Source organism: Lithobates pipiens, unplaced genomic scaffold (genome assembly GCF_037356315.1).
Source record: "Lithobates pipiens isolate NorthernLeopardFrog02 unplaced genomic scaffold, aLitPip1_a1.2 Scaffold_25, whole genome shotgun sequence".
Lineage (NCBI taxonomy): Eukaryota > Metazoa > Chordata > Amphibia > Anura > Ranidae > Lithobates > Lithobates pipiens.
This window is the reverse complement of record NW_027507787.1, coordinates 185,512,001-185,537,554: the sequence shown is the minus strand read 5'-3', so window position 1 is coordinate 185,537,554 and position 25,554 is coordinate 185,512,001. Positions and strand designations below refer to the sequence as shown.

Sequence of the window (25,554 nt, the reverse complement as noted above, 5' to 3'; positions counted from 1 at the left end):
TTGTGGCTGTCAGAGTCTTGCTATGCCTCATGGGACTTGTAGTTCTGCAACAGCTGGTGATCCGCTAATTGCATATCCCTGTTCTAAACCAAAGGTCTTCAAACTAAGGCCCTCCGGTTGTTCAGGAACTACAATTCCCATCATGCCCAGTCATGTCTGTGAATTTTACAATGCCTCATTGGGTGTGTAGTTTCACAACAGCTGGAGGGCCCTAGTTTGAGGATCCCTGTTCTAAACTGACCACACAAAGCACAGAAGCTAAAGCGTAGTCAGTTTTCTTCCTTTAGTTGTCCATTTAGACATACAAGACACACACATGCCTGTATTGGCTAGTGTGTTCAGCCTCCATGCCCCCCGACCAATCACAACCCCTCTGGTACACATCCCCTCCGAGTCACAACCTGCCTCTTCCCTCAAGCTGAACGAACTATGGAATACCAGCACACTGTCGGGTTTATTTACTAAAGCTAGAGAGGTCAAAGTTAGTCACGAATCTGCATAGAAACCAATCAGCTTCTAACCTCAGCGTGCTCAATTAAGCTTTTGCAATAAAACCTCTTAGCCGATTGGTTTCTATGCAGAATTGTGACTAATTTTGCCCTTTCTAGCTTTAGTGTAGCCTTGTATCTGCAGAGTCCTGTCCCCCTGCCGCCACCATTAGAATAGATGCATGGCCACGACAGAACTTTTTAACCTAGTTTCTAAGGAAAGAAATAAAAAAAATCCCTGGTTATGATGGATCCATTCACACTTTTTTTTTTTTTAACTGCATTAGAAGCGTCTGTAATAGGGGTAGGCAACCTCAACAGTCCAGCTGTGGTGAAACTATAAATCCCATCATGCCCCTGCCTCTGGGAGTCATGTCTGCGATTGTCAGGGTCTTGCAATGTCTCATGGGAATTGTAGTTTCACCACAGCTCGAGGGCCAAGGTTGCCTACCTCTGGTCTATAAAATAAAAAAAATAAAAAATCAACGCGCAGAGAGGAAGCTGCTTGCACAGGACATGAAAGATCCTCCCCATCAAGTACGATATATGCATACTTACACAGTATGAAGCTATTGCCAAGCATGCAATAAAGATCATTCCTGGTGTTTAGCTTTAAAGTATTTGTGACCTTGTAAAACAACGCAATCAGTTTTAAGTAGAAATAAAAGGCAAATCCTGTGTATAGAACATTATAAATCAATTTGTATACTTTTTTTTTTTTTTTAGAACTGATAATATATTCTCTGTTCTCAGCTGCATAAGCTGCTCAGGGGTCGGAGGAGAAGAAACAGAAGTACACTGGTATGCCCAGTGAATATCTGTCGAGAAAGCGGCGGTGTCAGCACAAGTCTAATACCATTGGAGGAATGCAGGCCAAGTTCTCAGCACAGCCAGAAAACTAACCAAGCTGTGCTCTCACATGCCTAGTGCGGTCTATTCTTTAACAGGAAAGGAGCGGGTCTAGCAGGAACACCAGGTATTTAACACAAAGGAAGCATTACAAAAAGAGAACAGGATACTTTTTTTTTTTTTAAACAAGTACATGCACGTATCGCACATACAGGCACATGTACATACGTATATAAACACACACATCAGAAATATGAAATGTTGGAGCCAATATATTCTTTAGGAACTACACATGGTGAGGTCTCACCTAGAAAATCCATTCTGATAGGACCTTACACTGCATGCTTGCAGGTAAAGATGCAATCATATCTGAATGTGTGGGACTAATGAAAAAAAATATTTATTCAGCAAGAAATTGAGCTTAGTTTTAGCATGAGGCTGTAGATTCTGCAATATTTACATTTTTGGGAAACCCATTCAATGAATCCAAGCTCTGCAAGCTGAGATAACATGTGCTGCATTGATGCATTCACACAATTTTACAGTAACCATGAGTTAAAACAACGTTCATAAATATTCCTTTAGTTTTGCAAATTTATGTACACTACAAACTGTATGATTGTTTGAAGAGAAATGCATTTGTACCAGGCTCTAAGTGTGAGGAGGAAGGTCAAGCAGTAAAAATGAAAGTGAAACCTTCTAAGCAGCTTATAAACCTTGTGATCTTTCTGCACATACTGTAATTTTCTTTTTTCATCCCTTGAGGATCAAAATGGCAGCAGGCCATACAAGAGACCCAGTTTGGGAATATTTACTAACCTGACAGCTTATTATTCTAAATAGGAAACCTTCATTTTTGTTTTCAATTCCTTACATTTAAAGAGCACCTGTCATTTCAGATCCATCATGGCAGCAGCGTCTTTTAGTGGGCATCTATTCATCTGCAAGACAAAGTTGTAATGTGCTAGTATGCATCACATGCGGCGCTTTACCACCAACGCCCCCGCGCTGGCAGTGTGAAATTAAAACTATGAACAATGATCTTTTCCGATTTGCTCCCTTTGGTCTGTTAAATATTCAGCAGACTGCGCCAGGCAATCCTGGGCACAGGACTCATCTTCAGCAGAAGGTCATCTCGGGGGTCAGATCCAAGAACCCAGACAGGACTGCCAGCAGTCTGATGATGCCAGTTTAGAGGGTGACGGTGTGGGACCTGGCATGGTTGGAGTTGCAGGTTACACCAGAAAACGCTGGATTTTCTGGTTGCATGAATAGGTTTTATTAGGGTGAGCAGCAGTCCGGGTCAGAGGAGAAGAAAAAAAACAAAGTAAAGGGGGCGGGTGTTGTACTCCACAAAGAGCAAAGCAAGCTAATTTTCAAAGCTTCAAGTAGATTATGTATATATAGCTAACATGAGATCTTAAAAAAAAAAAAACACAACACACCAAACTTAAAGGGGAGTTCCACCCACTTTTACAACTTTGTCTTAAAAGGAAAACCCACCCTCCACCCCTCCTTTTTGGATAACAATTTTTTTATCCTCTTTCTTACATTTCTGAAGTTTATAAAGTACTTCCATCCTAGCTCAGCCGTGGGCCCGATGCGTCATTTCCTCCTCCTCGCCCCGCTGCCTTCTGGGACCTGTGTGTGTCCCAGAAGACGACGGGGCAATTCAGAAAGCGCCGTGCGACTTGCGCATGCCCAGCAGAAAACTGGCTGTGAAGTCTGAAGGTTCTACTGCTGGTTTCCCTTAGTTACAATGGCGGCTCCTACACCTGATCCGATGGGCGGCTCGGCTTTGTGGGGCCGTAATTGCGGGCTCCCTGGACAGGTAAGTGTCCTTATTAAAAGTCAGCAGCTACAGTGTTTGAAAAAATAAGTAAAACATTTTTTTGCAGCTGGTACACCACTTTAAGAAAATTGGAGTGGAGTGAAGTGAAGCATACTACTTTGATGGCTGGCTAGAACATGAAAGTCAGTGTTGACTGGTTGTTACTGGTACAACCCCCATTTGACTTTGCTCCTCCAGCCAGTACTAGTAGTGCCACAAAGCAAAAATATAACATGTCAAAGAAAAAAAAACATGAAGGCCAATAATATAATACACCGTACAGTAACAGCAAATAACTCCTAAACATGCACCATTTAGGATATATTAACTTGTAAAGCCTCCGGTGACATCACCAGCATACGCGCGCTGAAGGAACGGCATACCGTGCGGTTCCTTCAGCGCCCCGTGCTGTGATCAGCGGCTCCCGCACATTGCCGCTTGCTCAATCAAAGGACTGGAGTTCGCCAACCTGTCACGACAGCTCGCTGCAGGAGGGCTTCATTTTATAAGTGTCACATAATGTGCTAGTATGCAATGCATTCTAGCACATTACAACTTTGTCTTGCAGGTTTAAAGGAAAATAAAAAAAAAAACAGCCATTTACTAGCACTTTAAGGGAGGGTTGTGACGCAACCATTGGTATGTGCTGTGGGGTATAAAGTTCCGGAGAAAAAGAGGAAAGAGGAAGGAGAAAAGAGGAAAGAGGAAGGAGAAAAGAGGAAGGAGGAAAGAGGAAAGAGGAGGAAAGCAGAGGAAAGAGGAGGAAAGAGGAGGAAAGAAGAGGAAAGAAGAAGAAAGAAGAGGAAAGAAGAGGAAAGAAGAGAGGAAGTTGAAAAGTGGAAGGAGAAAAGAGGAAAGAAGAGGAGGTGGTTTGGCTATGCACTTTGTAGCACTCAAATGACCATGCATAGGCAGGTAAGAAGGACAGTTCAGAATAATAAACAAATATTTCCTGCGACTATCTTTGGAAGTCAGTGGCAGTTACATAACTGTTTTAATTGATCTGGTGCCTTAGTAGCTTGCTAATAGTTTCCCCATTTCCTCTGATATATGTTATCTGCAGACTAATAAAAGAATCAATAAATGTACATAAACAGAGTGAGGGCCAGCCCTTAGCATTACAGGCAATTATCTCTATTACTACTATGCAGGAAAACATGCCAACTAAAACCTCTCATGCTGTCCATAGCAGCCAATTATCTTTCTGCAGTGCAGCATTCAAGAAGCCCATTCACATACATGTTGTGGTAACTTAGTAAAGCCTGTTTTACTGTCACTACAATGGACATTAATGCACAGAACTTTATACAGTGCACAGCAATGCTGTTCATTTTGAATGCCACCCAAATGCTCCAAAGTACTGCACCACAATGTGTACGATTTGCAGTGCAATGCACAGATGTGAACCATCTGAGCCAGTCTCCCTCAACCTTTTTCCCCTGAGAACCCCCCTAATTTTTGGGTATCAGGTATCAGTGGAACCCCTGCTAAAACCAATTTGTCAGCAGGAAAAATCCCCCCCAATATTGTTGGCCAGAAGACAGAATGTCCCCATTACTGTGTAATGCGTCCATACAGACAACATTGGGATGGCATATGGATGCACTGAACACCTGTACACCCCCGTGCCAGTAAAACATGGCCCTGAATAGGGCACGGATGTAATCGCCCCCTGTGAATGAGGCCACACAGTTCATACAGAAATATCCACTATAATAGAGTCTTTACACACAGCACACCAACACAACTGCTACTCTATACAGCTATTTGGAGTAGTACTAAAGGATCGTGATTTATCTTTTTTAACCCCTTCAGCCCCCGGAAGATTTACCCCCTTAAAGACCCGGACATTTTTTGTGATACGGCACTGCGTTACTTTACCTAACAATTGCACGTCGTGCAACATTGTGCCCAAATGAAATGGATGTCCTTTTTTCTCACAAATAGAACTTTCTTTTGGTGATATTTGATCACATATGCGGTTTTTATTTTTTGCTCTATAAAACAAAAAATAAATAGAAGTGGACAATTGTGAAAAAAATGATATTTTTTACTTTCTGCTATAAAGCACATCCAATAAATCATATTGCTTCATCAATTTAGGCCAATATGTATTATTCTACATATTTTTGGTAAAAAAATCCCAGTAAGTGTATATTGATTGGTTTGCGCAAAAGTTATCATGTCTACAAACTATGGAATATTTTTGTGGCATTTTTATTTATTTTTTACTAGTAATGGCGGCGATCAGAGATTTTTAGCAGGACTGCGACATTGCAGCAGACAAATCACACACCTGACACTTTTTTAGGAACCAGTGACGTTACAGTGATGAGAGCTAAAAATATGCACTGTTGCTATACTAGTGACAGTGGCAGGAAAGGAGTTCACATCCGGGCCGATCAAAGGGTTAAATGTGTCCCTAGGGGGTGCTTGTCAACTGTGTGGGGGTAGCTCTGACTGGGGAGGGGGGGGGCAGAGATTTGTGTTTCTGCTTAGCAGGAACACAAGATCTCATTCTTCTTTCCTGTCAGAATGGCGATCTGTCTTGTTTACTCTTGTAGGAATGGTCACGGATGGCCGCGGACCCGCTGATTGGCTCCCCCCTCTGTCCAATCAGCACGTGATCATGCCTCCGGCGACACATGCGCACCCCCTAGTGGCTATTGCACAAAATGACGTACAGGTGCATGTACGACCTGCTACGGTACGTATTTGTTAGGTGGTTGACACAACTAACATGTTATATTTACCTGCTGTGCAATGGTGATCCCACTAGAAAGCCTTTTGCTTTGGGGGCACTTAGGCAGGCTTGCTCCCGAGCCACACTCCTGTGAATGGACACTGGATTGAGATTAAGTACCTGGTTTTGCACAGCCCGATCCTCCACTTCTTGGGTCCCACGCTGGTGCTTATGGCTACTCCCTCCTGCCAGGTGCCCCCACAGCAAGCAGCTTCCTCTAGGGACCAATGACTCCCGCTGCTGCCAAAAGCCAAATTAGGAGTGCGAGTCCCCAGAGAGGAAAGGCTCTCATGCACATCACTGGATCGAGAGGGGGCTCAGGTAAGTATTGGGGGGCCCGCTGGACACAGAAGTTTTTTTTTTACCATCATGCATAGAATGCATGAAAACAAAAATCATTGTGCCTTTACAACCACTTTAAAGAACAAACTTGTTTTTTGTAATGTGCTATCCCACACATAGCTCCCTGTAATGAAGCATATATCATCTCCAGAATCTTTGCGGTTTCTTATGTACTTTTACACTGATGCCGGATACTATAGCTCTCACTATACTTCTGATGATGCGGCAGGAGACCACACTGTCATTTATTCACCCCTCCTCTCCCCGCATCCAGTCACAAAGCAATTTAACATTTGATTTTGGAGTAAATGGGCTTTCCTAACGGAAAACCACCTTCACTGCTAGAAATTTGTTCAAATTCATCTGCTTCTTCAACTTTTCCCATCACTGCAGTCAAAAATTGTCAATTTGACCCCACCAACAATTACAGAAACTTTTTTTACAATTAAACTTTTTAAATAAATAAAATTCTACTAGCGTATGGCCAGCTTATGGTACCCCAATGCACTGCGTCAATATAGTTCTGACTTTCATGCGTGGCAGGGCACCACACGGGTAACACACTACCTCACACTGTGATGCACTGTGTCGGAAAAAAATGCAATTTTTTTGGTCAGATTGTGTACGCCGGAAAGCCAATTCAAATTGAATAGACTGCCTTTATACAACACGTTATGTGACACACTGGGGTTGATTTACTAAAGGCTAATCCACGTTGTACTACAAGTGCACTTGGAAGTGCAGTCGCTGTAGATCTGAGGGGGAAGATCTGAAATTAGGGGAAGCTCTGCTGATTTTATCATCCAATCATGTGCAAGCTAAAATGCTGTTTTTTATTTTCCTTGGATATTCCCCTCAGATCTACAGCGACTTTACGTCCAAGTGCACTTGCCTTTAGTAAATAACCCCCAATGTGCATGAATTAACCCATTGCACAGGAACACAGAAGTTTGAATGGGCCGCAAGGACAAGAGGAGTTGGCAGGCAGAAGAAACATATATAGATAAACTTATGTGTAATAAATGTCTACCTGCCAACAAATGTTCACACTTATCATATGGTTCTGCTTAAGTTACTGAGAAACCCAAAAACTTTCACACGACATTTACATCAGTGCAACTACAACCCTAATTTCAGTCTGATCACCAATCAATATAAAACCTCAGATTTTTTTTTTTTTTGATGTGTCTGAACACAAAATGAGTTTACTGATCTTTGCACAGCTGTGAGCATAAGCACAGGAAACTATACAGCTGCATCCAGGTCAGTACAGAAAAATAATAATAATTATTATAAAAAAAAAAAAAAAGCGCACACGCGCACGCGCACACACACACACACTTAAATTGATAAAAGGCAACATTTTCTTGCATGAGCCCTAAGTGCCGAGTCACACAGGGGCGGCTTCAAAAGGCATCCGACTCTGAAGCCGCCCCACACAGCGCAACCTCAGCGCGGCTTGTAACGACTCCTGTAATACAAGTCAATGCAAGCCGCTCCGAAGTCACTCCAAATTACTGCAGGAACCTTTTTCTAAGTCGAAGTGACTTGAGTCACCCCTATTAGAATGTTTCCATTGCACTGCATGGAGAGCGACTTGTCAGAGGATAAGTCGCCTGATAGGTCGCCCCTGTGTGAACTGACACTAAAAATAACCACAGCTACATTGCTTTCTCAATAAGTTTACTTGTTTTACAACTGGGTGCATTCTTCCAAAAACAATATATTCGCTACTTTGCGGTAGACACGAAAAAGAAGCCATACTGCACTCTGTGTATTATTTTATTGCTATAGAATGATGTACAAAAAAATAAATAAATCGTCATAATTGTACCCAACCCAACAGCACAATACAAAATCCCATCATAAAACTGACAGATCTGACACAGCTGACCCAGAGTAACCCTGCAATCATACACACATAACTCTTCCTATTTCTGTGGGTACTCCACTGATCCCCTATATTATCCTCTACTGTATATGGAGCCAAAGAGATGCAATTAAATATTTGAACTCCCCTGAATGTAGATCAAATTATCTTGTTTTCTTTCAAATAGGAAATCTAGTCCTCCGATGTTGCCAGAGATGGAAATTTTTATGATGGGATTCGTATTGTGCTTTGGTTTTGGTTACAATTAATTATAAGAATGTACATTTTTGTATATAAAATGATAGAACAAAAATGTTCAGTTTCTATTTTGGATCTACTACATGATATCAAATCTATGTGTATGTTATTAAGAATCCAATCACTCCACATGTGCGTTGAGTGCAGGTAAATGCACATACATTGGAGCAGTACGTATTAACATGTGCTTGCTTTGCACGTCCTAAAAAATGCAGGAAGGTCTATGGCATGGCAGAGGAGCCAAAATTACGCTCAGGTGCTGTTTTGTATGTGCACTGATGTGGGCTGTGCTGACATGCGTTTTGTTGCAAGAAACGAGAAAAAAAAAAAAAAAAGCAGGCCTTGCTCTGCTTTTTCACAGTGCATATCAGCAAAATGATGTACCGCTGTACTTCCTATCGTCTCAACTCCACCATTTGAACCTGCCTCCATCTCCACGCTACGCCATTAAACCTGCCTCCGGCTCCGCTCCACTCCATTAAACCTGCCCCCGGCTCCGCTCCACTCCATTAAACCTGCGTCCGGCTCCACTCCCCACTTCACGCTATTAAACCTGCCTCCAGCTCCACGCTAATAAACCTACCTCCATCTCCACTTCACGCTATTAAACCTACCTCTAGCTCCACGCTATTAAACCTACCTCTGCCTCCACGCTATTAAACCTTCCTCCGGCTCCGCTCCGCTCCACTCCACTCCACTCCACTAAACCTGCCTCCGGCTCCGCTCCACTCCACTAAACCTGCCTCCGGCTCCGCTCCACTCCACTAAACCTGCCTCCGGCTCCGCTCCACTCCACTAAACCTGCCTCCGGCTCCGCTCCACTCCACTAAACCTGCCTCCGGCTCCGCTCCACTCCACTAAACCTGCCTCCGGCTCCGCTCCACTCCACTAAACCTGCCTCCGGCTCTGCTCCACTAAACCTGCCTCCGGCTCTGCTCCACTAAACCTGCCTCCGGCTCTGCTCCACTAAACCTGCCTCCGGCTCCGCTCCACTAAACCTGCCTCCGGCTCCGCTCCACTAAACCTGCCTCCGGCTCCACTCCACTAAACCTGCCTCCGGCTCCGCTCCACTCCACTAAACCTGCCTCCGGCTCCGCTCCACTCCACTAAACCTGCCTCCGGCTCCGCTCCACTCCACTAAACCTGCCTCCGGCTCCGCTCCACGCCACTAAACCTGCCTCCGGCTCCGCTCCACGCCACTAAACCTGCCCCCGGCTCCGCTCCACGCCATTAAACCTGCCCCCGGCTCCGCTCCACTCCATTAAACCTGCCCCCGGCTCCGCTCCACTCCATTAAACCTGCCCCCGGCTCCGCTGCACTCCATTAAACCTGCCCCCGGCTCCGCTCCACTCCATTAAACCTGCCCCCGGCTCCGCTCCACTCCATTAAACCTGCCCCCGGCTCCACTCAACTTCACGCTATTAAACTTGCCTCCAGCTCCACGCTAATAAACCTACCTCCATCTCCACTTCACGCTATTAAACCTACCTCTAGCTCCACGCTATGAAACCTACCTCTGCCTCCACGCTATTAAACCTTCCTCCGGCTCTGCTCCATTAAACCTGCCTCCGGCTCCGCTCCACTCCACTCCACTAAACCTGCCTCCGGCTCCGCTCCACTCCACTCCACTAAACCTGCCTCCGGCTCCGCTCCACTCCACTAAACCTGCCTCCGGCTCCGCTCCACTCCACTAAACCTGCCTCCGGCTCCGCTCCACTCCACTAAACCTGCCTCCGGCTCCGCTCCACTCCACTAAACCTGCCTCCGGCTCCGCTCCACTCCACTAAACCTGCCTCCGGCTCCGCTCCACTAAACCTGCCTCCGGCTCCGCTCCACTCCACTAAACCTGCCTCCGACTCCGCTCCACGCCATTAAACCTGCCCCCGGCTCCGCTCCACGCCATTAAATCTGCCCCCGGCTCTGCTCCACTCCATTAAACCTGCCCCCGGCTCCGCTCCACTCCATTAAACCTGCCCCCGGCTCCGCTCCACTCCATTAAACCTGCCTCCGGCTCCACTCCACTCCATTAAACCTGCTTCCGGCTCCACTCCCCACTTCACGCTATTAAACCTGCCTCCAGCTCCACGCTAATAAACCTACCTCCATCTCCACTTCACGCTATTAAACCTACCTCTAGCTCCACGCTATTAAACCTACCTCTGCCTCCACGCTATTAAACCTTCCTCCGGCTCCGCTCCACTCCACTAAACCTGCCTCCGGCTTCGGCTCCGCTCCACTAAACCTGCCTCCGGCTCCGGCTCCGCTCCACTCCACTAAACCTGCCTCCGGCTCCGCTCCACTAAACCTGCCTCCGGCTCCACTCCACTAAACCTGCCTCCGGCTCCACTCTACTAAACCTGCCTCCGGCTCCACTCTACTAAACCTGCCTCCGGCTCCACTCTACTAAACCTGCCTCCGGCTCCACTCTACTAAACCTGCCTCCGGCTCCACTCCACTCCACTAAACCTGCTTCCGGCTCCGCTCCACTCCACTAAACCTGCCTCCGGCTCCGCTCCACTCCACTAAACCTGCCTCCGGCTCCGCTCCACTCCACTAAACCTGCCTCCGGCTCCGCTCCACTCCACTAAACCTGCCTCCGGCTCCGCTCCACTAAACCTGCCTTCGGCTCCGCTCCACTCCACTAAACCTGCCTCCGGCTCCGCTCCACTCCACTAAACCTGCCTCCGGCTCCGCTCCACTCCACTAAACCTGCCTCCGGCTCCGCTCCACTCCACTAAACCTGCCTCCGGCTCCGCTCCACGCCATTAAACCTGCCCCCGGCTCCGCTCCACTCCATTAAACCTGCCCCCGGCTCCGCTCCACTCCATTAAACCTGCCCCCGGCTCCGCTCCACTCCATTAAACCTGCCTCCGGCTCCACTCAACTCCATTAAACCTGCCTCCGGCTCCACTCCCCACTTCACGCTATTAAACCTGCCTCCAGCTCCACGCTAATAAACCTACCTCCATCTCCACTTCACGCTATTAAAATTACCTCTAGCTCCACGCTATAAAACCTACCTCTGCCTCCACGCTATTAAACCTTCCTCCGGCTCCGCTTCATTAAACCTGCCTCAGGCTCCGCTCCACTCCACTAAACCTGCCTCCGGCTCCGCTCCACTAAACCTTCCTCCGGCTCAGCTCCACTCCACTAAACCTGCCTCCGGCTCCGCTCCACTCCACTAAACCTGCCTCCGGCTCTGCTCCACTCTACCATTTAAACCTGCCTCCGGCTCCGCTCCAAGCCATTAAACCTGCCTCCGGCTCCGCTCCAAGCCATTAAACCTGCCTCCGGCTCCGCTCCAAGCCATTAAACCTGCCTCCGGCTCTGCTCCAAGCCATTAAACCTGCCTCCGGCTCCGCTCCAAGCCATTAAACCTGCCTCCGGCTCCGCTCCAAGCCATTAAACCTGCCTCCGGCTCCGCTCCACTCCATTAAACCTGCCTCCATCTCCGCTCCACCATTTAAACCTGCCTCCATCTCCGCTCCACCATTTAAACCTGCCTCCGGCTCCACCATTTAAACCTGCCTCCAGCTCCGCTCCACCATTTAAACCTGCCTCCAGCTCCGCTCCACCATTTAAACCTGCCTCCAGCTCCGCTCCACCATTTAAACCTGCCTCCAGCTCCGCTCCACTCCACTCCATTAAACCTGCCTCAGGCTCCACTCCATTAAACCTGCCTCAGGCTCCGCTCCATTAAACCTGCCTCCGGCTCCGCTCCATTAAACCTGCCTCCGGCTCCGCTCCACTCCATTTAAACCTGCCTCCGGCTCCACTCCACTCCATTTAAACCTGCCTCCGGCTCCACTCCACTCCATTTAAACCTGCCTCCGGCTCCACTCCACTCCATTTAAACCTGCCTCCGGCTCCACTCCACTCCATTTAAACCTGCCTCCGGCTCCACTCCATTTAAACTGCCTCCGGCTCCACTCCATTTAAACTGCCTCCGGCTCCACTCCACACTATTAAACCTGCCTCCGGCTCCACTCCACACTATTAAACCTGCCTCCGGCTCCACTCCACACTATTAAACCTGCCTCCGACTCCACTCCACACTATTAAACCTGCCTCCGACTCCACTCCACACTATTAAACCTGCCTCCGGCTCCGCTCCACTCCACTCCACTAAACCTGCCTCCGGCTCCGCTCCACTCCACTCCACTAAACCTGCCTCCGGCTCCGCTCCACTCCACTAAACCTGCCTCCGGCTCCGCTCCACTCCACTAAACCTGCCTCCGGCTCCGCTCCACTCCACTAAACCTGCCTCCGGCTCCGCTCCACTCCACTAAACCTGCCTCCGGCTCCGCTCCACTCCACTAAACCTGCCTCCGGCACCGCTCCACTCCACTAAACCTGCCTCCGGCTCCGCTCCACTAAACCTGCCTCCGGCTCCGCTCCACTCCACTAAACCTGCCTCCGACTCCGCTCCACGCCATTAAACCTGCCCCCGGCTCCGCTCCACTCCATTAAATCTGCCCCCGGCTCTGCTCCACTCCATTAAACCTGCCCCCGGCTCCGCTCCACTCCATTAAACCTGCCCCCGGCTCCGCTCCACTCCATTAAACCTGCCCCCGGCTCCGCTCCACTCCATTAAACCTGCCTCCGGCTCCGCTCCACTCCATTAAACCTGCTTCCGGCTCCACTCCCCACTTCACGCTATTAAACCTGCCTCCAGCTCCACGCTAATAAACCTACCTCCATCTCCACTTCACGCTATTAAACCTACCTCTAGCTCCACGCTATTAAACCTACCTCTGCCTCCACGCTATTAAACCTTCCTCCGGCTCCGCTCCACTCCACTAAACCTGCCTCCGGCTTCGGCTCCGCTCCACTAAACCTGCCTCCGGCTCCGGCTCCGCTCCACTAAACCTGCCTCCGGCTCCGCTCCACTAAACCTGCCTCCGGCTCCGCTCCACTAAACCTGCCTCCGGCTCCGCTCCACTAAACCTGCCTCCGGCTCCGCTCCACTAAACCTGCCTCCGGCTCCACTCTACTAAACCTGCCTCCGGCTCCACTCTACTAAACCTGCCTCCGGCTCCACTCCACTCCACTAAACCTGCTTCCGGCTCCACTCCACTCCACTAAACCTGCCTCCGGCTCCGCTCCACTCCACTAAACCTGCCTCCGGCTCCGCTCCACTCCACTAAACCTGCCTCCGGCTCCGCTCCACTCCACTAAACCTGCCTCCGGCTCCGCTCCACTAAACCTGCCTTCGGCTCCGCTCCACTCCACTAAACCTGCCTCCGGCTCCGCTCCACTCCACTAAACCTGCCTCCGGCTCCGCTCCACTCCACTAAACCTGCCTCCGGCTCCGCTCCACTCCACTAAACCTGCCTCCGGCTCCGCTCCACTCCACTAAACCTGCCTCCGGCTCCGCTCCACTCCACTAAACCTGCCTCCGGCTCCGCTCCACTCCACTAAACCTGCCTCCGGCTCCGCTCCACTCCACTAAACCTGCCTCCGGCTCCGCTCCACTCCACTAAACCTGCCTCCGGCTCCGCTCCACTCAACCTGCCTCCGGCTCCGCTCCACTCCACTAAACCTGCCTCCGGCTCCGCTCCACTCCACTAAACCTGCCTCCGGCTCCGCTCCACTCCACTAAACCTGCCTCCGGCTCCGCTCCACTCCACTAAACCTGCCTCCGGCTCCGCTCCACTCCACTAAACCTGCCTCCGGCTCCGCTCCACTCCACTAAACCTGCCTCCGGCTCCGCTCCACTCCACTAAACCTGCCTCCGGCTCCGCTCCACGACATTAAACCTGCCCCCGGCTCCGCTCCACGACATTAAACCTGCCCCCGGCTCCGCTCCACTCCATTAAACCTGCCCCCGGCTCCGCTCCACTCCATTAAACCTGCCCCCGGCTCCGCTCCACTCCATTAAACCTGCCTCCGGCTCCACTCAACTCCATTAAACCTGCCTCCGGCTCCACTCCCCACTTCACGCTATTAAACCTGCCTCCAGCTCCACGCTAATAAACCTACCTCCATCTCCACTTCACGCTATTAAAATTACCTCTAGCTCCACGCTATAAAACCTACCTCTGCCTCCACGCTATTAAACCTTCCTCCGGCTCCGCTTCATTAAACCTGCCTCAGGCTCCGCTCCACTCCACTAAACCTGCCTCCGGCTCCGCTCCACTAAACCTTCCTCCGGCTCCGCTCCACTCCACTAAACCTGCCTCCGGCTCCGCTCCACTCCACTAAACCTGCCTCCGGCTCTGCTCCACTCTACCATTTAAACCTGCCTCCGGCTCCGCTCCAAGCCATTAAACCTGCCTCCGGCTCCGCTCCAAGCCATTAAACCTGCCTCCGGCTCCGCTCCAAGCCATTAAACCTGCCTCCGGCTCCGCTCCACTCCATTAAACCTGCCTCCATCTCTGCTCCACCATTTAAACCTGCCTCCATCTCCGCTCCACCATTTAAACCTGCCTCCATCTCCGCTCCACCATTTAAACCTGCCTCCGGCTCCACCATTTAAACCTGCCTCCAGCTCCGCTCCACCATTTAAACCTGCCTCCAGCTCCGCTCCACCATTTAAACCTGCCTCCAGCTCCGCTCCACCATTTAAACCTGCCTCCAGCTCCGCTCCACTCCACTCCATTAAACCTGCCTCAGGCTCCACTCCATTAAACCTGCCTCAGGCTCCGCTCCATTAAACCTGCCTCCGGCTCCGCTCCATTAAACCTGCCTCCGGCTCCGCTCCACTCCATTTAAACCTGCCTCCGGCTCCACTCCACTCCATTTAAACCTGCCTCCGGCTCCACTCCACTCCATTTAAACCTGCCTCCGGCTCCACTCCACTCCATTTAAACCTGCCTCCGGCTCCACTCCATTTAAACTGCCTCCGGCTCCACTCCACACTATTAAACCTGCCTCCGGCTCCACTCCACACTATTAAACCTGCCTCCGGCTCCACTCCACACTATTAAACCTGCCTCCGACTCCACTCCACACTATTAAACCTGCCTCCGGCTCCACTCCACACTATTAAACCTGCCTCCGGCTCCACTCCACACTATTAAACCTGCCTCCGGCTCCACTCCACACTATTTAACCTGCCTCCGGCTCCACTCCACACTATTTAACCTGCCTCCGGCTCCACTCCACACTATTTAACCTGCCTCCGGCTCCACTCCACACTATTTAACCTGCCTCCGGCTCCACTCCACACTATTTAACCTGCCTCCGGCTCCACTCCACACTATTTAACCTGCCTCCGGCTCCACTCCACACTATTTAACCTGCCTCCGGCTCCACTCCACACTATTTAACCTGCCTCCGGCTCCACTCCACACTATTTAACCTGCCTCCGGCTCCACTCCACACTATTAAACCTGCCTCCGGCTCCACTCCACACTATTAAACCTGCCTCCGGCTCCACTCCACACTATTAAACCTGCCTCCGGCTCCACTCCACACTATTAAACCTGCCTCCGGCTCCACTCCACACTATTAAACCTGCCTCCGGCTCCACTCCACACTATTAAACCTGCCTCCGGCTCCACTCCACACTATTAAACCTGCCTCCGGCTCCATTCCACACTATTAAACCTGCCTCCGGCTCCATTCCACACTATTAAACCTGCCTCCGGCTCCATTCCACTCCACCATTTAAACCTGCCTCCGGCTCCACTCCACTCCATTAAACCTGCCTCCGGCTCCACTCCCCACTAATAAACCTACCTCCGGCTCCACTTTGCGCTATTAAACCTGCCTGCAGCTCCATGCTATTAAACCTACCTCCATCTCCACTTCATGCTATTAAACCTACCTCCGGCTCCACTCCACCATTTAAACCTGTCTCCGTCTCCATTCCACTCCACCATTTAAACCTGCCTCCGGCTCCGCTCCACTCCATTAAACCTGCCTCCGGCTTCGCTCCACTCCATTAAACCTGCCTCCGGCTTCGCTCCACTCCATTAAACCTGCCTCCGGCTTCGCTCCACTCCATTAAACCTGCCTCCGGCTCCATTCCAAACGATTAAACCTGCCTCCGGCTCCATACCACTCCACCATTTAAACCTGCCTCCGGCTCCATTCCACTCCACCATTTAAACCTGCCTCCGGCTCCACTCCACTCCATTAAACCTGCCTCCGGCTCCACTCCATTAAACCTACCTCCGGCTCCACTCCCCACTAATAAACCTACCTCCGGCTCCACTCCCCACTAATAAACCTACCTCCGGCTCCACTCCCCACTAATAAACCTACCTCCGGCTCCACTCCCCACTAATAAACCTACCTCCGGCTCCACTCCCCACTAATAAACCTACCTCCGGCTCCACTCCCACTAATAAACCTACCTCCGGCTCCACTTCACGCTAATAAACCTACCTCCATCTCCACTTCACGCTATTAAACCTACCTCTAGCTCCACGCTATTAAACCTACCTCTGGCTCCACGCTATTAAACCTACCTCCGGCTCCACGCTATTAAACCTACCTCCGGCTCCACGCTATTAAACCTACCTCTGGCTCCACTCCACCATTTAAACCTGCCTCCGGCTCCACTCCACCATTTAAACCTTCCTCCGGCTCCACTCCACCATTTAAACCTGCCTCCGGCTCCACTCCATTAAACCTGCCTCCGGCTCCACTCCATTAAACCTGCCTCCGGCTCCACTCCATTAAACCTGCCTCCGGCTCCACTCCACTCCATTAAACCTGCCTCCGGCTCCGCTCCACTCCACTCCATTAAACCTGCCTCCGGCTCTGCTCCACTCCACTCCATTAAACCTGCCTCCGGCTCCGCTCCACGCCATTAAACCTGCTTCCGGCTCAGCTCCACTCCATTAAACCTGCCTCCGGCTCAGCTCCACCATTTAAACCTGCCTCCGGCTCCACTCCACCATTTAAACCTGCCTCCGGCTCCACTCCATTAAACCTGCCTCCGGCTCCGCTCCATTAAACCTGCCTCCGGCTCCGCTCCACTCCATTAAACCTGCCTCCGGCTCCGCTCCATTAAACCTGCCTCCGGCTCTGCTCCACTCCACTCCATTAAACCTGCCTCCGGCTCCACTCCACCATTTAAACCTGCCTCCGGCTCCAATTCCCACTAATAAACCTACCTCTGTCTCCACTTCAGGCTATTAACCCTGCCTCCAGCTCCATGCTATTAAACCTACCTCCAGCTCCACACCACACTATAAAACCTGCCTCTGTCTCCACTCCACGCTAATAAACCTGCCTCCATCTTCACTCCGCTCTATTACACATGCCTCCTTCTCCACGCTAATAAAGCTGCCCTTGTCTCCGCTCTATAATACCTACGCTTCCATTATATTAAAACTTTCTACGTGTCTACTCGTATGATAGCTATGTTTACATTTCATGCTATGAAACCTATCTACATGTCAACTTCATGCTATTAAACCAATTTACAGGTCTACTCAATGCTATTACACTTATCTATGTGCCTTCTACATAATATTAAACTATCTACATGGCTACCCCACAATCTTAAACCTACTTCAGCAACTAGAAAGCCCAGAGAGATCCTAGAAAGGCTGACAGATAAGAGGAATTAGAAAGGCTGGGTGCTGAAGCTGAGCTCTTCATTCCTGAAGACTATAGAGCAGTGCTGGACAGCGCTGAAGAGCCCTGACAAGCACATCAGCTCATCCAGCGTGCTGCTGAACACTTCCATATCCTTAGCAAACATCAAGAATGCAAAGTAAACCTTCTAAAGCCGGCAGCTCAACTCCCCCCAGGCTATGTTGCACCTCATTAGTAATGCAAACTCCTATGGCATGCTGCTTAAGGCGATTGTAATAATATGGGTCACTAAATAACAAGGTCGCTGCAAGTGTGTGTACTGCACTCTGCTTACAGGGGAGCCCTGAGGGCTAGAGGGGCCTGCCAAAGCTAACCCGTCTTTCCACGTGCAGCAGCGACCTCCATGCAAGGCTCTCACCTTTTTTGAACTCTTCCAGCATGGCGTCCAGCTTGGTGTCATTGAAGACAAAGTGCAGGGGATGGTTATAGAACTTGGTGATGGTCTTGAGCGGCGTGCAGTCGTCAGGGTCGACAAAGGCCAGGTCTTTGACGAAGAGCAGATCAACGATGTTGGAGCGGTCGCCCTCGTAGACGGGAATGCGGGTGTAACCGCTTTCCATGATCTCGGACATGGTGTTAAAGTCAAGAGTGCCATCTCCGGCCATCATAAAGCAGTCCCTCAGAGGGGTCATGACGTCCTCCACAGTCTTAGTGCGGAGCTCCAGGGCCCCCTGGATGATGTTCAGCTCCTCCTTGACCAGGTCATTGTAGGGGTCGGTGACCCTCAGCATCTCCAGCAGCTTCTCTCGGTTGTAGACTGTGCCGATCTCCTGTCCGAGCACGCAGTCCAGCAGCTTGCTTACCGGGTAGGAGGCCGGGAAGGTCATCATCATGAAGAACTTGGTCAGGAAGATGGTGTTGGCTCCCACGGCCAGGCCGTGGCGGGAGCAGATGGCCTGGGGAACAATCTCGCCGAAGATGACGATGCCGATGGTGGAGACCACCACGGCCACCAAGCCCGAGCCGGCGATGTCGTCCAGCAGGATGGTGAGGGTGGTGTTGACCAGCACATTGCCCAGCAACAGGGAGCAGAGCAGGTAGTTGCCCTGTCGGCGGACAGGCTCGATCCTCTTGGCGTAGTTCTTCTCCTTGTCGGTGCCGCAGTTCTGAATGATGCGGAGCTCCATGGGGTCCAGGGCCATCAGGCCCAGGTTGAGGCCGCTGAACATGCCGGACAGGCAGAGGAGGAGGGCGATGAAAATGACCTGCAGCCAGAAGGGGAGCAGGAACTTCTTCTCCTCCACCACGATGACTCGGGTGTCATCCCCGGAGTGGTACACCCAGGTGGTCTCGGTCCAGGGCTGCAGAGGGGCGGCTCCGCCGGGGACGGGCGGAGGGGAGGGGGAGGAGGTACACAGGTAGTACGCCTTGCTCTTCTCCGTCTTCCGCAGGGGTTTGATCTCGATGTGGACGATAGCGGAGCTTCTGCGGCTCAGTTCGATGTACGGCATGACCAGGATGTCGGAGGTGCGGATGCCGCACGGGTGGGTACCCTCCGCGGACGAGTCGTGGGCGGCCACGCTCCAGGGCGGCGGGTGCTCGGTGAAGGCGATCTTAGACCACGTCTCATTGTCCAGATTCTGCCCGTACACCCGCAGCTTCATCTGGGACCGCTCGCTCACCCGCAGCGCGCCGCCGTCCATGAAAGACACGTCGTCCGTGTCCTCCAGCCGCAGCCCGATGATCACCGTCTCCGCTTCGTCCTCCGCTTCCCCGGTCGCCAGCCCCAGCAACATCACCAGCATCACGGCAGCCAGGACCCGGCCGTGACTGCGCGCCGCCATGTTGAGAGTGGGCAGTGTGATAGGACCGCCCGCCATCTTTGGTCCGGGCGATTCCAGCCCCGGGGGGGAGGGGGGGCGCTCACACCCAGTCACGTACAGCCTTCATCCCGCGTACCGGACCGGCAGCAGTCCCTGCCTAGCCCGACACCCGCCCGGCTTCTGACTGGAGGCTCACTGAGCGTCCCGAGGTGAACCAGTCCGCGCTGAACGGCATCCCGACCGGCCAATCGTTTCGCGAGGTTCCCTCCCAGGGGCGGGGTTACTTGACAGCTGGCAAGAGGGGGGCGTGGTACGTTTACTATTCCCCCACTAAAGCGCTTGGGGGATTTTTCCCACATTGTGGGGGGCGTGGCTGAATAGCGAAGGGGCGTTGTTTGTCCGGGCACAAGTGACATGTGCTTACCTCCAGCTGTCAAACTGGATTTTCCGTGTTCCTCGCCTGCGGATACACATACACAACATCGCACACACTCACAGCAGTGCACCTGCACTACTCAATGGAGATAACCTGTGTACAGGTAAAGACAGGATATCAGACAGAATGCCAGCAAATCAGTAAGTACTGCCTCTAGGGGTTTATGCATGCATTAGCTCTCAGCAGGTTTTTTTTTGTTAAAGTTGAACTCTTACCTTTAGTCCCCGTTTACACCGGTGCGACTTGTCATGCGATTTTACATGTTCAAATCACATGACACAGTGGTCGACACAGTGGTCTAGTGGTTAGCACTCTCACCTAGCAGTAAGAAGGGTCGCTGGTTCAAATCCAAACCACGACACTACCTGCCTAGAGTTTGCATGTTCTCCCTGTGCCTGCGTGGGTTTTCTCCGGGTACTCCGGTTTCCTCCCACAATCCAAAGACATGCAGGTAGGTAAATTGGCCCTAGGATATGAATGGGGACCTTGGATTGTGGGCTCCTTAAGGGTAGGGACCAACATGAGTGTGCAATGTACAGGGATGGGGACAGTTGTAGACACTCACTCAGGATGGACTGGTGTCTTTATTCAACCTTACTAACTATGAAACTATGACAAGTCGCACCCTATTGTCAGCAATGGAACTGTTCAAATCGCTGCAACGCCGACTTTGCAGTGGCTCATCGATTTGAAAAAGAAGTTCCTGTGCTGTTTTTGGCAATTTAGGTGCTTGCATAGACAGCTGTGCATGATGTCGCACCTGAAATTGCCAAAAATAGTGCAGGAACTTCTTTTTCAAATTGATGCGGCACCGCAAAGTCGGCGTTGCAGCGATTAGAACAGTTCCATTGCCGACAATAGGGTGTGACTTGTCATGCGATTGGGACATGTAAAATCGCATGACAAGTCACATCAGTGTAAACAGGGACTAAAGGTAAGAGTTCAACTTTAACAAAAAAAAAAAAATCTGCTGACAGCTAATGCATGCATAAACCCCTAGAGGCAGTAATTCATGATTTGCTGACATTCTGTCTGATATCCTGTCTTTAACTGACATGCGGATTTGAAATTGTGCGATTTCAAGTGAAGTCACATGATTTCAAAGTCAGATTTCAGTGTAAACGAGGGCTCGGTCTTGCAGAGTTGCACAGGCCCTCACCCTCTCCTGAAATCACTATTTCACGATACACTACGAGTTTACTACAGTGGCGTATCGTCCATATGTGCAGACGGGCCCCCAAGAGGGAGGGCCCACTGTGACCCACACTGCACACATGGATTATTGTCCCTTAATCCGGACGATGATCAGTGCGGCGAGGGGACAGTTGCAAGCACCGATCTCCCTGCATGGCTTTTCAGAGAGACGCTTCTCTTCTCCCTCCCACGGCTATTAGCTGAAGTGCCATTCAGGGAGAACGATGCTCACAACTGTGCCTCTGCCACACCGATCACCCCCCCAATGTCCGCTGTGACCTTCTCCTATAGTCCATGATCTCTGGCCCCCTACCCTCCTCCGTCCCCCCCTCATTCCCCTGCAGCCGGCTCCCTCTTCTCCTCTCCCGGCAGCTGTGGGGGATGTGTCAGGATGGAGAGCGGAAAAAGGCACCGGTAAATATGTCATTTACTGACCCCTTCCGTTTCTGAATTGGACATAGAGAGCGAGTTAGAGATTGCTACCAAATGCTCTCTATGTCCTGTAATAACTGAGCAGAGTAACCTGTGTATAACTGTGCTTCAGTTTATGAATGAACAGGAGCCGCTGTCTTCTGTCCACTCATCTTCAATGCTGAGAAAGGGACTGGGAAATCTGTGTCCTCGGCCTCTGTTTAGACCCAGGACATGTCAGCAAAACCCCCCAACTGATTTAAAAAAAAAAAAAAACAATAAGTATTATTTAAAAAAATGTAAATAAAATATAAAAAATAAAAATGGGTAAATAAGGGTATAAAATAAAAAACTACTAACACCACCCTCCCCCCTTACCGACACTGTCCACAGTCCCAACACCACCCCCCCCCCCCCACCCCCAAAAAGCATTGTGGAAAAACAAAAGAAAAACAAATGAAATTGTAAAAAAAAATACATTAAAATTAAAAAACACCATCACCATCCACTGTTCTACTGATCTACTCTAATGGATGATAAAATAATAAAAACAAAAAACTGCAGCATCCACTGCCCTACTATCACAGTCCATCACCCCCCCCCCCCCAAATCATTGTGGAAAAAGTAATACAAAAATAAATTGTGAAAAATAACAAAAATTCTGACACTGTCCATTGTTCTACTGACATCATCCAGTGGCCCCCAAAAAAACATTTAAAACAGAAAGAAAAAACAAAAAAATGTAATTGTAAAAATATAATTAAAAAAAGAAAGAACTACTGGCATTTTCCACTGTCCTACTGACACCATCCTGCACATACTACCCACTGCCGTTAACTCCATACTCCTCACATGCACACAATACCCACCCCCCATACACTCCTCACTCCTCTCCTGCACATACTACCCACCACCATACGCTCCATACACCTCTGCTGCACATAATACCCACCTCCATACACTTCATACTCCTCTCCTGCACATAATACCCACCTCCATACACTTCATACTCATCTCCCGCACATACTACCCACCTCCATACACTGCATACTCCTCTCCCGCACATACTACCCACCTCCATACTCTCTGCACTCCTGCACATAATACCAACCTCCATACTCATCTTCTGCACATACTACCCACCTCCATACACTCTGCGGTCCTCTCTTGCACATACTACCCATCACCATACACTCCACACTCCTCTTCTGCACATATTACCTACCTTCATACACTCAGCACTCCTCTCCTGCACATACTACCCTCTATCATACACTCTTCACTCCTCTCCTACACATACTACCCACGCCTTACACTCTGCACTGTAAATTCCCTATTTAACCACTTGCCGCCCGCCCTATAGGCAATTGACGGTGGCAAAGTGGTTTCATAATCCTGATCGGACGTCATATGACGTGATCAGAATTATGAGCCGCTGCGTGCCCCCGGGGGCGCGCATCACGGCAATCGTTGTTGCGGGGTGTCTGTCTGACAGCCGGCAACTACGATCTCGGTAAAGAGTCTCCGACGGAGACTCTTTACCACGTGATCAGCCGTGTCCAATCACAGCTGATCACAGTGTAAATGGGAAGAGCCGGTGATCGGCTTTTCCTCACTCGCGTCTGTCAGACGCGAGTAGAGGAGAGCCGATCGGCTGCTCCTCTGACAGGGGGGGTCTGTGCTGATCGATTATCAGCACAGCCCCCCAAGGATGCCCACACTGGACCACCAGGGATGCCACCAGACCACCAGGGAAAAGGTAATCCTCCCTAGACCACCAGGGATGCCAGTCAGCACAATGGATGCCAATCAGTGCCCATAATGGATGCCAAGCAGTGCCCAAAATGGGCATCACTGATTGGCATGCATTATTGTTTGGCACTGATTGGCATCCATTAGTACAGTATAACACCAATGCCGCCTATAAGTGCCCACCTGTGCCGCCTATGAGTGCCCACCTGTGCCGCCTATCAGTGCCCACCTGTGCCGCCTATCAATGCCCATCCATGCCCATCTGTGCCGCCTATCCATGCCCATCTGTGCCGCCTATCCATGCCCATCTGTGCCACCCATCCATGCCAATCTGTGCCAGCTATCAGTGCCAATTTGTGCCACCTATCAGTATCCATCCGTGTCGCCCATCAGTGCCGCCTATCAGTGCCGCCTATCAGTGCCACATAGAAGTGTCCATCAATGCCACCTCATCAGTGCCACTTCATTGGTGCCACATCATTGGTGCCCATCAGTGCCGCCTTATCAGTGCCCATCAGTGTAGCCCCATCAGTGCCCATCAGTGAAGGAGAAAACTTACTTATTTACAAAGTTTTGAAACTGAAACAAAAAAAAAAACATTTTTTTTTTCAAAATTTTCGGTATTTTTTTATTTGTAGCGCAAAAAATAAAAACCGTAGAGGTAATCAAATACCACCAAAAGAAATCTCTATTTGTGGGGAAAAAAATGATAAAATTTCATTTGGGTACAGTGTAGCATGACCGCGCAATTGTCATTCAGCTCAAAATTGGTCTGGGCAGGAAGGTGTTTAAGTGCCCTGTATTGAAGTGGTTAACATTACCACATTGTGCATTATGTAAGTAATATCAGACTATATTAAATCACACTCCTTTAAACCATGCCCAATATTGCTGCACGTCTCTGCTGGTCCCCGCTGTGTCCTGGGAACTGTGTGTTTCCCAGAACACGACGGGGGGCATCTGCGGGGGTCTTGTCCCGGAAGTGGGTGCAGATACCTGGATTACCCAGGTAACTGCACCGGAGGGGGGGAGGGATCAGATGAGCGGAACTTCCACTTCAGGGTGGAGGACCGCTTTAATGTGGAAGTTCAACCAAAAAGGAACTCTTAAGCCCCATACACACTATCAGATTTTCTGCTGATTTTTGTCTTCAGATTTACCAAAACCATGTAGTGTAAGGGCCTGCCTGATTGCATACAAATTGTAACTCCTAAGGTTTGACCTCATATTATATGGTTTTGGTAAATCTGAAGGAAAAAATCAGCATAAAATCTGATAGTGTGTATGGTGCTTTAGATTTACTATGGGGCTTCCGTTGTCGGCTGCCTCTCCTGCACACGCCTCCACAGAGAAGCTGTCGCTGACAGCTCAGCGTGGGACTGGACCGGATTGCCTGCAAAAAATGTATGTATAGCAATTTTTGCAAAATAAAGAAAATACAATAAAAACTCAAATCGAACGGTCAGCCAGTGGCGGAATTACCAGGGTCGCACCAGTCGCATTTGCGACTGGGCCCTTGAGTTCCGCCACTGTAGGGGGGCCCGCCGCTGCCCGGGATATAGAACTGGTCATTTACGGGGAGTCTCCGTCTGCTCCGCCTATCCTCTCCGTCTGCTCCGCCCATTCTCCAGCTGCTCCACCTATCCTCTCCTCCCGCATTCACGGACCCAGTTCCCGCCCATCTTCTCTGTCTCCGCCTACAGTGCACTCACGGGCACAATCCCCGCCCATCTTCTCTGTCTTCACCTGCAGCGTCCTCACAGGGACAGACCCCGCCCATCTTCTCTGTCTTCGCCTGCAGCATCCTCACAGGGACAGACCCCGCCCATCTTCTCTCTTTGCCTGCAGCATCCTCACGGGCACAGACCCCGCCCATCTTCTCCTGCTCAGCCTGCACTCGAGCGTACTCTCAGCAAGGAGGGAAACCAAGTGATCTGGAAGTAAGTAGCAGCATCATCTCTCAATATCAACCCTGCCACTTATTCCCCACACACACCACCACCACTTCACTGATAGCCCCCCACACCACCACTACTGCCACTGATACCCCCTCACCACCGCC

At 50.5% G+C, this 25,554-nt stretch overlaps 1 protein-coding gene across 3 annotated transcripts in view; it reads right to left on the bottom strand.

Annotated features, from left to right (window-relative positions):
* Window positions 1–19,976, bottom strand: part of CNNM2 (cyclin and CBS domain divalent metal cation transport mediator 2) — a 200,575-nt gene extending 180,599 nt beyond the window's left edge. Inside the window, exon 1 of one of the 3 annotated variants that reach the window (XM_077455286.1) lies at window positions 18,295–19,976. In XM_077455286.1, coding sequence (XP_077311412.1) covers window positions 18,295–19,756 — 1,462 coding nt within the window. In that variant the 5' untranslated portion in view covers window positions 19,757–19,976. The remainder of the gene's footprint in view (window positions 1–18,294) is intronic. The other 2 variants (XM_077455285.1, XM_077455284.1) reach the window with 2 other exon arrangements.
* Window positions 19,977–25,554: the final 5,578 nt, after the last annotated feature.